Below are 13004 nucleotides of genomic sequence, written 5' to 3' on the forward strand. Positions count from 1 at the left end.
TTTTTTTACATCTTAATATTTTATGATGTATTTAAATGAGTAGTTATTGTTGCAAACTCCATTAGAAATTTGAATTGATATCAGTTTTGAAAAAGGGAAACGGGGATGTGAAAAAAAAGGGGGGGGGGGGGTTAAATTTTTCTCATTTCAGATTTCATAAATAAAAAGAAAATTTCTTCAAACATTTTTTTGAGAGGATTAATATTCAACAGCATAGTGATTTGCTCAAAGGCAAAAAAAACCTTTTAAGTTCATTAGACCACATTCATTCTGTGTCAGAAACCTATGCTGTGTCAACTATTTAATTTTAGATTTAAAAAGTTTGAAGAAGAAATCTTTAATTGATTTGTAAAATCTTGGCATTTGTTTTGTGTAAAAAAAAAACCATGTAATGTCAAAAATTTGATCACAATCCAAATTCAGAGCTGTATCATGCTTGAATGTTTTGTCCATACTTGCCCCAACTGTTCAGGGTTCGACCTCTGCGGTCGTATAAAGCTGCGCCCTGCGGAGCACCTGGTTTGTGTTATAACCCAAACTGCAAAAATTTATAAAGTCATAATTTTTAAGGACCATCACTCCTAAAAGAAGACATGAAGTGGCACTTGTTAAAAGTTGTGTAAATTTACTATCACAAAGTTGTCTGCCAACAAAGTTTAAACTTGAAATGTGAAGAAAGGTATTTATTGAATGGACTAACTTTATTTTAGATTGTCCTCAGATGAGCCATCTGATCACTCTTTCAGTTTGGCATGCTTAAGAAGTCAAAGCATATTTTGTACAAATTCTGATATAAATACATTACAACATATCGAAGTCAAATCAAGTAGCTGTTTCTTTACAAATAAATGAATATTTTGGTATGCACATATCGTAAATTGATGGTCAAAAGATCATAATAAATACCTTTGCCCAGGAGACATGTGGTAATTCCCGTTACTATATTTCTACATATCTTATGATAAAATGGTTCTTTACCAACACTATATTTCTTGTTTGAATTTGGATTGAGCATGCAAGTATCCACATTTGAATATATAATGATTTCAATTATGATACATACATATGTAATTTAGTTTTTTTTTTTTAAAGAATGAAAAATAAAATAATAGTTAAATTTTATTTCTATTCGCAATCACTTGTTTAGCATATTCCTCTTTGATCTGCTAACTTCAATGTTTCCTCTCCTCTTTCCTACTATATGATAGGCTGCACTATCAGCATTTTGCAGTTTCCCATGTCAAATGTGGCTACTCTATCTTTTATTTAGTCCAAATAATTGTGACGTCTTGAAAGGCTATTATACTTTTTGCTTTTACGACTTACAGCCAGAGTCATAATTATTTAAACTACTCAATCATATGGTTGTTTGTTTCTCTCACGTTTGGTCTAACACAATACTTCTAGATATCTTGAAAACCAACAGAAAACAAGCAATCTGCAAATTGAAATTGTAAAAAAATATGTAGCATGTACTGTCAAATATTTTCCTAGCCTACAATTCCGCGAATATCTTGTGGTTTATATGTCACACCACAGTCTCATTCACAGAAAATAAAATATGTCATTTTTTTATCACATTTTCTTAAGGTTCACAAAAGGTAAGTTTTACTGTTGACAGCGTGCCTCATATGCATATCATTCTTTTCAGTGACAGCAAAAGAGAGATTTGTTTTCTGAATCAGATGCTTGCAACGCAAATTAACATGTGTTAACGACTATTTATGTGTGCGTTTCTCTGTGATGAGTATTTTTGCGTTTGTGCTTTATCTCTATCTGACACGTAGTGTTGTCATTTTAGCGATATTTTTTAACATTGTCATAAAACGGATAGTTTTGCTAGCCATAAAATCAGGATAAATTCACCCTTTTTCTTTGAAAATGTCATGTATCATATCAGAAATATGGGAGTTTTATCAAATAATCCGTGTCTATGAATGTTGGCGTTTGTTTTAGAAACAGTTCAGTTTTCTGTTGTTCCATTGTTTTCCTCTTATAGTTGATGTGCTTCCCTCAGTTTTAGTTAGTAACACAGATTAGTTTCTCTCAATCGATTTATGACTTGAACAGCATTATACTACTTTTGTCTTTATTCTTTTGAATAATCATGGGACACATAAGAATTTTTCATATCTTGGTCGAATGATAATTTATAAGTTTTTCTTATTTTTTTAAAAAATATTCTGAAAAGAAAACAAGTTCTTTCACGTGTATTGTTTCTTTTTAAAATGACAACTATATAATAAGGAAAACCAAATGGCAAATATGGAATTAGCCGCATAGAGATTGTGCATATAAACTGTCGAGGCAGGAATATCAAATGTGCCCTGTTCTAAAATACACTTTTCCAAATCTATTTGTTTCTGTCTTCTTAACATGAAAGCAATATAAATCTCTCTTTCAAGTCAATTTAATTTTTTAAGAACACGCATCTTAATAATAATTTTCCTGTCGTATAAAAAAACTGCCATTCATGTTTTGTGCATGGCCAAACATATACGACACGATAGTCACACATAACAGTTAAAATATGTCTTTTATACCACATGAATAGCCAGTTCGGGTTATAGGATAACAAAACAAAGAGTCTTCCTCAACTATAATTTATTTAACTGAAAAACAATTAAATACACAGATAAGTGCGTTCATTCCATTTCATATAAATTATAAACAAGGTCAAATACTTGGAATAAGCACTTGGAAAATTTCCAAAAAATACCTTTTTAAATTTTCGGGAAATCACTTGCATAAATTACAGTACTTTTAAGCTTATTTCCCATCATATCTTATTTTCTGAAAACACAATTTGTGATGTCATACCTCAAATAAAAAAAGTCCTCCTAAAACTCCAAGTGTAATCAAGCTATTTTGTACATACCAAATCATCACCATTTCTAAACAGCCCTATAAATAAATAAACAGAATGACACTTCCGAGTATTTTTGCTTTTAATAACTGCTTCTATTTCCACTCTCACCCGAGGTCACTTCGAAAGTCACACACCTTTTTGTAATATCAACAGAGGTCAATTATTATCTTGCACTCACACTAGAGGTCACTCATCCTCTTGCAATCTCATTTGAGACCAACCATCTTCTTTTACTCTCAGCAAAGATCAATTGTCCTCTTGTTTTATTATCAAAGGTCAGCACCCTCTTGTACTATCAACAAAGGTCAATTTTTATCTTGCACTCACACTAGAGGTCACTCATCCTCTTGCAATCTCATTTGAGACCAACCATCTTCTTGTACTCTCAACAAAGATCAATGTTCTTGTACAAAAGGTCAGGCACCCTCTTACAATATAAACAAAGGCCAGACAAACTCTTGTATTCTCCTTGTATTCTCACCAGTGGACAATATTCCTCTTTTCCTCTCACTACAGACCACATACCCTATTGTATTCTTACTAGATGTCACTTATACCATATGCTTTCACCATACGTAAATTGTATTGCACTACTAATGATTTTCTATTGAAAAGCATATTAAATTTGGTCGGGTTTATAGAAGAGTTAAGAGAAATAATATTGCAGTTGGGAAATATAAGGAATTGCGTAATGACATTATTTTCTCAATTAATTATCCAGTCACACTTAACACGCACTTACTTTTATTTAGATCACAAGCTCTAACTTTAGACCAAAACAAAGATATTTTTGGAAAAGTACAAAAATTCTTACTAAAGTGCAAGAGATTTACAAATTAAATTGTTATACATTATTTTCACAAAGTTGCATTTCATCTAAACATGTGTGTAGTATTTAAGCATATTTTATTTCTATTTTTTTCTTCTAATTTTCTCTATTTTGTTTTTTTCTTCTTTTTTTTTGTATTTTCATTATTTAAAAAAAATATTCTCTTTTCTTTTTCTGTTATATAGTTACTTATTTATTCTTATTCCATATCATTATAACATTAATAAAATTGAGAAAGAAAATTGGGAATGTGACAAAGCGACAACAACCCGACCATAGAGCAGACAACAGCCGAAAGCCACCAATGGGTCTTCAATGTAGCGAGAAACTCCCGCAACCGGCGTCCTTCAGCTGGCCCCTTAAAAAATGTATACTAGTATAGTGATAATGGACGTCATACTCAACTCCGAATTATACACAAGAAACTAAAATTAAAAATTGCATGCTATATTTATGTTATCGTTAACCGGAGTTGGTATTTCAAGGAGACGGATTATTATAAAAGAGGGACGAGAGATACCAGAGGTACAATCAAACTCATAAATCGAAAATAAACTGACAACGCCATGACTAAAAATGAAAGGACAAACAGACAAACAATAGTACACCTGACACAACATCGAAAACTAAAGAATAAACAACACGAACCCCACCAAAAACTAGGGGTGAACTCAAGTGCTCCGGAAGGATAAGAAGATCCTGCTCCACATGTGGCACCCGTCGTATTGCTTATGAGATAACAAATCCGGTCTAATTCGGTAGGTCACATTAATGAAAGGGAAGGGGATTGTAGTTACGACGTAAGGAACATATCCGATATCATTTGTGAAACGGTTATTCCATAACGGTCAACCAACTCGTCATGGCGTCCGTAAAATTTACGAAGAGATGATTTCAACTTCACCATAAACCATGTACAGCTTGTTTCCGAATCCTATCATTATTGTGTATTTTGTTTGATGATATATTTGTAATGATAATAAAATATTTTTAAACTAAGAGTTAAGAGAAATACTATTACAGTTGAGACTGGAAAATCCCATTTTAAACAGGTATGGGATTGAGACAAGAATTTAAAATTTCTTATTTTAACATGATTAGTCTGTCTGTTGAACAAAGCAGTTTTTTCATTCTATACCTTCTGGTGGTAAAATCCACTGATCTGCAAATTGCACATCATTGTATTTGTTGGCTCAGGGTCGATATAGTTTTTTTCTTTAACAACACAACAACTGTTGGGAAACATTTTCTGAAATTAAAATAGCATAGAGTCAAATTTGATCAAACACTTTAAAATTGTATAAGATGTGTTTTTATTCCCTAAACTTGAATTTAAAATTGGTTAGGAATTATCTTGATTTTATTTCAATATTTCAAAAGTAGAAAAACAAATCTGATCATACTGTTATCAGTGTATTTCACATGAATTTCAAAAATATATCAAAATATTCAAAACAAGAATGTGTCCTCAGTACACGAATGCCCCACTCGCACTATCATTTTCTATGTTCAGTGGACCGTGAAATTGGGGTAAAATCTCTAATTTGGCATTAAAATTAGAAAGATCATATCATAGGGAACATGTGTACCAAGTTTGAAGTCGATGGGACTTCAACTTCATCAAAAACTACCTCGACCAAAAACTTTAACCTGAAGCGGGACAGACGGACGAACGAACGAACGGACGAACGGACGAACGGACGGACGAACGGACTGACGAACGGACGCACAGACCAGAAAACATAATGCCCCTCTACTATCGTAGGTGGGGCATAATTACTACAAATAGGCCAATAGAATGCAGGTTTACATGATTCAATCCTGCATGCTATTCAGGTAAACTAAGAAATAAAAGTATTTTCATACATCAAAGTTGGTTCATCGTGATCTGGTTTTCTAGCACCAGGTTAGTTTGACTTTGTTTTAACTAGATCTGCAAATTGCCTTGGGTGTCCCAAAAAAATATTTTCTGCACATTTGTTTTAATGTTACGAAATGGCAACAGTTAAAAGGTGATTTAAATGAAAAAAGCTGTAGTTTATTTAATTGCTCTGTATATTTGTTCGTGCATTCAAATTTTTGAGTCACGCAATTAGATTATTTTAAGTAGAAGGATTTAATATCTAGTACATGATTTATCTTATGTGATGTTTATTATTTATTGGACTTTAATATAGATTTATTATCCATTATTCTAAGAGTTAAAAAAACCCATTACCTTTGGATACGTTCTAGAATTATTAGTCCAAGCACTGTACGCATAGTCCTCTATGCCATTGATGCCACAACAACTCTTCTGTGAAAACAAAATAGTCCATGAATATTTAACGTTGTAATATTTTCTTTTTATTGTATAAGAAATGTAACTTCATAATTTCTTTAAATCTAAAATGTAACAATGAGAGTTTCTTATTCATACAGTACTCCAAGTATGCGTGCAACCTCATCAAATGCCTGTTTTAGGTAATCATTGATCATGAATACCATGTTTCCGACAAGATTGCAAAAACAAAATAACTTCTAATGTTCGTTAAAATGATGACACATATAGGCAAGAACATTTCCTCCGTTACTTAAGGGAAACAAAAAAAACAGTACACATTTTACTTTCACCATATGCACATTTCGAAAATGAGGATTTCTTTGACGACTTATGCCATTGTATTTGAAACCTTACATGATTGTATTGATTTTGTCAATAACGCAATAACGTACGATAAAAGAGGGACGAAAGATACCAGAGGGACATACCTCGATTTGTATTCTGTTCCAGGATAGGGCTGCAGGTGATCCATCTAAGTAATTGTTCTTCAGTGATTCCTTCAAAAACGTGGCTAGATTTATTTCTACCTAAAAGCAAATGTTTCATTATTTGCGAGGAAATTATAATAGGAGATTCATAAATTTAGATACTATAGTTAATTCATAAGATTTGGCACTAATCTGCTGAGTGAAGGCAATGAAATTGTCTAGGAAATAAACACATCCGTATTTGTTTCCTGTGATTCTCAAAACGTTTTCTGAAAATGAAGTCAGTGATATAAGGTTATTTTTTTTATTTCTTAGATGCATTCATCAAAAATTTGTCTTAAACATCTTCAGATTTTAAAATAATATCGGCAATTGAATCGCTTGATAAAAAAAAAAAATTATAGTCTAAGAAATATGCACAATCAGCAACAGATTCCATATTTTCAACTTACCATCGTAAAATCAGACGTCGTACGATACTTTATGAATTTCAATTCCTACAGATTGTCTTCTCTGTTAAACTTTGAATTTTTAAAGAATCAGTTAAAAGCGTTATTTTTAACTAAATCTGAGATCAAAAACTTTATTATCGAATCGAGAGTGCATCATCCCTATTTCAATGTGTGCAAAGACAAAAGTAAGAATTGCTGTTTGCTAGTTCGTCAATAGTGCCTTTGTTTGCAACTTATAAATAAAAGCAACAGTAGTATACCGCTGTTCAAAAGTAATAAATCGATCTAGAGAAAACAAATCCTGGTTACAAACTTAAACGGAGGGAAACACTTCAACTTTAATAGGAAAAACAACGAAACAACAAAAACACTGAAGAGTAACAAAAAACAAACGACAATGCAACAAACATAGAAACGAACTATTAGCTAACAACTGCACTATTCTTGAATTAGTACAGGATATTTTAAGAAAAAACATGGTGGGTTGAACCTATTTTTGTGGTTAGCCAAACCTCTTGCTTTATGGCAATGTTAAATATACCGCAAAAATGACAACATTACATCACATGAATTCAGTACAAATAAATGAAAGAACACTCAGGTCAGAGAAATACAGAGTAACTGACAACGCCATGGCTAAAAAGTAAAAAGACGTGCAGACAAAGAATAGTAAACAAGACACAACATATAAAACTAAAGACAAAACAACACGAACCCCACCAAAAACTGGGGGTGATCTCAGGTGCTTAGGACAGTACACAAAAACAGTATAATATAATTACGAACCATGCGACAAACGAATGAATAAAACTGTAAGTGTTAAAATTATTGTCAGTTAATAAAATCATGGGACAAGTGAATAAAAGGTGACGACCGAAAAGCTTTGTGACCATTTCAAATAGCTCACAAAGAATTCATAGTCTAACAAACAACTAAACTAAAATGTGCGCACTAAGTAATTCCTCTAGTCGAGCTTAACAAACAAGAATACTTAAAAAGTTGTGCTTATAGCAAATGATTGAAGAGAAAATATAGAACAAGGATATTTCATACGTTGTGCGCTTAGAAACATCAAAGGTGATGCTGAGGTAAAAGAAACAAGCCAACTTAGAAACAATACACCAAGAAGTTAATTAAAAGTGAAATACTCTGAGTATGCTATCAAGAAGGTTTTACTATACCTTCTCTGTGACTAATGTCAATAATGGAATATTGTGTAGACTGTCCAATTTCAGATAAATTAAAGCAACGATTGCAACAACCAAAACAGCGCCGCCAATTTCTGCTGACCAATGCTAGAAAAGAAAATGTTAAATTCATTTAAAATAAGAATAAGCACAATTGTCTTCCTTTTTTATCCTTATTATCCATTAAATTTGGAAACTCAGCCACGTTTGATGTATTGGGTTATCAAGCTTTGTATGACTTTTTAAGAAATCGTACGAGTAGTGTTTTCAGTCCTATTTTCCCCTCAGATCTTTTGTAGATGAAACGCGCGTCTGGCGTAAATATAAAATTCTAATCCTGGAATCTATGATGAGTTTATCAATTATCAAAATTAGAAAAAAAAAAAGAATAAGTGTCATAATTTCTAAAGATTCAACTGTACATACCACTTTTAAACAGCACGGATTCAGCTTTAAGAGACCACAAAATCCAAATAACATGGCTATAGTAGACAGGATGCCCAAGAAACAAAGTCCATAACAAAAGTATAAGAAGTTCTGGTTGTCTTTTTCTTGTGTAACCTCTGTGTACATGGTAATGTCCTCATCCATCATGTTCCAAACTCCTACACCAATCACCCCAAAGCCACATAGCTAAAAGATATGAGAAAGTCCAAAGGAGGTTAAAATAGGAAAAATATTTTGTGATTTATAGGTTTATCTATACAACGGACAGCATATATGGTGATAAAAGGCTGCACTGATGCGTGTATACCTAAAGAGTGGACTGCAAAATCGTTATAGTGGTTGTTCATGATTCTATGCCAATGTATATACATATGAAGAATATGCGTTCAATAATATTCCAGAATAATATACAGATAATGTACTATCATTTCGATTTTAGCTTGTTAATAGGATCAAAAGAGGAAATCGATCGCAGATTTCTATAACTTGGCTTTCTGATATTTTCCTATTTTCTTAAATTTCATTTTAAACTTCAGTCAAATGCACATAATATAAGACAATTTGTGTCTAGGTACTATGGTAAAATAGTTACCCCTGATATGATGGTCATTATTAGAGCCAGTGGACGAAGCTTTCCAGCTTTCTGTATCTTTTGTTTCTTTTTACTGCGAGTGTTCTTTGGGTTTGTTGTTGGCGGTAAAACTGAAAATATTGTAATAAAACATTATGCAACTATTTGTATATTTCCGTGCAATAATATTCATTTCAATGTTATGATATGTAAAACAAGACTAAAACCACTGGTTACATTAATTTAAGTACAGCCTTTATTATTTATTATGGTGATTTTTCATACAATACATCCACTTTGCAAGGTCATATTTTGTAAAGAAAGTAAAAAAAAAAAGTGAATGTTTATGAGAAAACACATTAAATATTTTTTCAACCCGGCGTAAAACATAAAATATAACCTTAATTTACAAGTTTGAGTGAATAGCGATTGTAGTTCCTTGTTTGTACTATTGATTTAAAAAAAAATTTAAATGCACCTTTATTTTCTTTCTTTTCCTTGCTTATACGAGTATCTTCATTGTCTTCATCCGGTTGGTTGACTGTTATGCTGCAACTATAGTCGTTTTTTGTTGGGTCATTTGGTTGCTGTACGATTTGGCCAATAGCATGATGTACCGCCTGTGTCACCTGATTGATATCTTGAAATAATAACGCGCTTGGGAATACAGTTTGCGGCAATCCAGCTACTGCCGTATTATCATGTGACAATACGGGTATCGTTGAGTAATTATATGATAAAGCAGGTACCTGTGTAGTATTGTGTAACAGTCCCTGAGTACTGGCAGACATATTATTACCATGTGTGGTAACTGGGAAATGTTGCGATACAGCGTTCTGATTTTGGAATTGTTGATTTGTGTAGTTATTCTGTGTTGGATAACGAGTACCATTTGTTGATATATTGTTATAATGTACTGGGTAATTTGTAAATCCACAATGATTTGAAATTCCGTTTTGGAAGTTGTTAGTTCCTTTGTTTTTGCAAGTGCTTTTGTTACACGTTTCACAGGTTTTAAAGCTACCGTTGCCAAAATGGTGAAAACTTGAGATGTGATCTTTATATAAATTGTCAGAACATCGAGAATCACATAAATGGCCTTGTGCAAATCGACAATCATTCATTTTATATTCTTCATGTCGCCCATCTGTGGCAAAGTGTGGTCGGTAAATATTGTATCCGATATTTTTGTTATGTCCATGATTAAATTCATATGCATCACACTCATCAAGATATTCCGATGTTTGACGATAGTTGCCGCTATTGCTTCTTGCTTGAGATAAAATATATGCCTTCATCTTTTCAGTGGTAGACATTCTTTGGTTAGATGTTGGAAAGCGCTCTGCATCACAATTACCAACCGATAAACACGTATCGGTTGTAGCCATAGATCTTCGGTCATTCAAATCTAAAGGCAAGAATCGTTTTGACGTAGTGCTGTCTTTGTTCTTGTTCCTTACATGTGGTAGTAAATCCACACCAGAATTATTGCTGCTTGTATTTATTGTATCTGTGTCAGAAGTTAGATAATCTTCCTTTATATTTTGCTTCCTTGTTTGATTATCAGAGAACATCGCTTTCATATCATCCAGTGATACATGTAGAAGAACCCCATTGTTAGTAGCCTGTTCCCTTAACAGCCAGTTGTCATCTTTACTTGAGACGGACATGTCATCTCTGTCATGAAGCCCTATTTTGACATTCTTAGAACTCCGTTTCCTTTTAGATGAGGATTTTTGATTATTTGATATTCTATCGTTTAGTGCGATGGTGATCTTTTTACGTATGTCATCGTCTGACTCCGAATCCGTTATCTGAGCTTGGTTTGCTGTTGTTTTGGTATAGCGGTTTTGGAGTGCTTTTTCAAATTGGTTTCTTTTCGGTTCCTGTAAATAATCTTGGCCATGTGAATCAGTCTTCCCACTTGTTGTATCTTTTGGTTTGTTATTGTCTGAAGATTTGTGATTTCCAAAAAGTAATTGCTTTGATATTCTACGTTGTGGTTCATGTAGTCCTTTTTGATCCTCCAATTGTTTCCGAACAATCTGAAAATTTCCAGATTTGTTTTGTCGATCTTTTATTTCTACTTTTGTCCGTTTTGTTGGTTTGTCATTCCAACCATCATTCCAAAATGTGTTACTGGCATCACTGACCTGATGCCCCCTTTCATTATAATCTTCATCGTCGTCGGCAGAATATGGATAATCGATTTCTGGAGATTGTGATGTTTGACTAGCAGTTAATTTAGAAGTTGACGTAACGGAAGTTCGTCTATTTCCAAAAACGTTTCCAAGGAAAGAAAAACGTCTCATATTCAGTTAGTTAAACAACTCTGAAATGAAACAACATTTATTCTGTAGTACACAGATTAGTTAAAATTATAAGTTCTGTCAAAGAGAGGTTATTTTTTAGTTTCTTTCTCACTGATAACCAGATGATGAAATTTAAATGACTTTTTTTTTAAAGCGAGCATATTAAATTTTACACAATGAAAGTAACTCCTCATTTTAAAATGCATGCAGAATAGGACAAACATGCTGTAGGTTCAGAAACACGCTTTCGGGAAAAAGAAACTCTTTAAAAACGCATTGGCAAATCAAATATATTTTGAGCTGTCATCCAATAATAGAATTCTAAGACTGTATCAATAGGTAAACCTGGGCAAAGGATATTTAATCTTGGCTTTCACATACTTTGATCTTAGCGTCACTGATGAGATGAGTCTTATGTAGACGAAACGCGCGTCTGGCATATCCAATTGTAAGCATGGTACCTTTATAACTATAATCAACACACTATAAATTACAACAACATACCTTCATTGTTTGGGGGCGTTCAAGTTCTCAAAAAAAGAATTATAAAACTAAATCACTAGTAACGGGTTTAAAAACTGAAATGGTCATTTTAAACTGAACAAATCTTAAATGTTTGAATTATTCGAAATGAAACATGTCAAGATCTTTTTCAATTATTCAGCACGTGTTCTTTAACCTGGTCCGCACAAGAGATCTAACACAGTTCATTACTGCCTCAGGTAATTCAGGGAAAACGCATTGCATTCGATTCAGTAATACAAGAACTTTTGCGTGCAAATCTGTACATTGATAAAATAGAATAATATAGAATTTTCTAATTAGAGATCATGATGAAATTTAAGACAAAACAATGTCTATTGACCTACATTATACCAAATGCATGAGTAAATTTTGGTTAAAATCAAATTAGCTTATGTTAAATTGATTTAAGAAACTTAATAACCTTTCCTTATGTCAGATACCAGCTATGTACGTAAAAGTTTCCTTTAAACGTATCAATATATATATGACATTTGTTAAATCTGAATCATAGCTTTGTCTGTGGACGCCATTCATGCATTGTGCCATTTACACGAATGAAGAATTCACAACCGATGAATAACCGTCAGAAAAAAAGTCATGCAGTTATTTTTTTTGTTATTTTCAGAAAATGTTTAACATACTATATTACTACCTCTACTGTGATCCTCTCCAGCGTTTCAAATAGTAATAATTTATTTGATGAAATTGTCATATATTTGTCTACAAAGTAATAAACCGACAGATGGTCAGTAATGAGACAAATTGCTTAATTAATTATTCTGATTCATAGAATAATCAAGTCAGGTAATTCAAAACGTTAATAATTCTATATATGTAAGCAAAAGTAGCCACAGTATTTAAGTTAATAAAAATAAATTCACAAAAGCAATCTAATCTTAATATCAAAACAGTACATTTGATTCGCCAATAACAAAATAAAAAATCAAATAACGAAAGAGGGCACGTCTTTTTTCACATTTTTAAATTGGAACACTTTATTTGTTTGTTTAGTTTTTTAGTTTACATTCCATATGATTTCAACTAGCACCCTTATTTTAATG

At 32.5% G+C, this 13004-nt stretch overlaps 1 protein-coding gene across 2 annotated transcripts; it reads right to left on the reverse strand.

Annotated features, from left to right (window-relative positions):
* Nucleotides 1-328: 328 nt before the first annotated feature.
* On the reverse strand, nucleotides 329-12683 carry LOC143082518 (uncharacterized). 2 transcript variants are annotated; one of them, XM_076258229.1, is made up of 10 exons: nucleotides 12596-12683; nucleotides 9585-11438; nucleotides 9128-9237; nucleotides 8515-8721; nucleotides 8083-8196; nucleotides 6450-6548; nucleotides 5917-5994; nucleotides 4837-4947; nucleotides 2821-2904; nucleotides 329-1438 (listed from the first exon to the last, which is right to left on the reverse strand). In XM_076258229.1, the coding sequence occupies exons 2-10, from the start codon at nucleotides 11416-11418 to the stop codon at nucleotides 1379-1381; spliced, it is 2697 nt and encodes an 898-aa protein (XP_076114344.1). In that variant the 5' UTR covers nucleotides 11419-11438; nucleotides 12596-12683; the 3' UTR covers nucleotides 329-1378. The 2 variants fall into 2 exon arrangements, with proteins under 2 accessions (XP_076114344.1, XP_076114343.1); XM_076258228.1 differs by having other exon boundaries at nucleotides 12585-12618.
* Nucleotides 12684-13004: the final 321 nt, after the last annotated feature.

The sequence above is a fragment of the Mytilus galloprovincialis genome, chromosome 7 (genome assembly GCF_965363235.1).
Source record: "Mytilus galloprovincialis chromosome 7, xbMytGall1.hap1.1, whole genome shotgun sequence".
Lineage (NCBI taxonomy): Eukaryota > Metazoa > Mollusca > Bivalvia > Mytilida > Mytilidae > Mytilus > Mytilus galloprovincialis.

Excerpts from the sequence above, each read along its gene's own strand:
- LOC143082518 (XM_076258229.1), bottom strand. The coding sequence starts at position 11,418 with ATGAGACGTTTTTCTTTCCTTGGAAACGTTTTTGGAAATAGACGAACT. Across the intron at positions 9,238-9,584 it reads GGAAAAGAAAGAAAATAAAG|TTTTACCGCCAACAACAAAC; the intron begins GTGCATTTAAAT and ends CAATATTTTCAG. Across the intron at positions 6,549-8,082 it reads TGACATTAGTCACAGAGAAG|GTAGAAATAAATCTAGCCAC; the intron begins GTATAGTAAAAC and ends ATTTGCTTTTAG.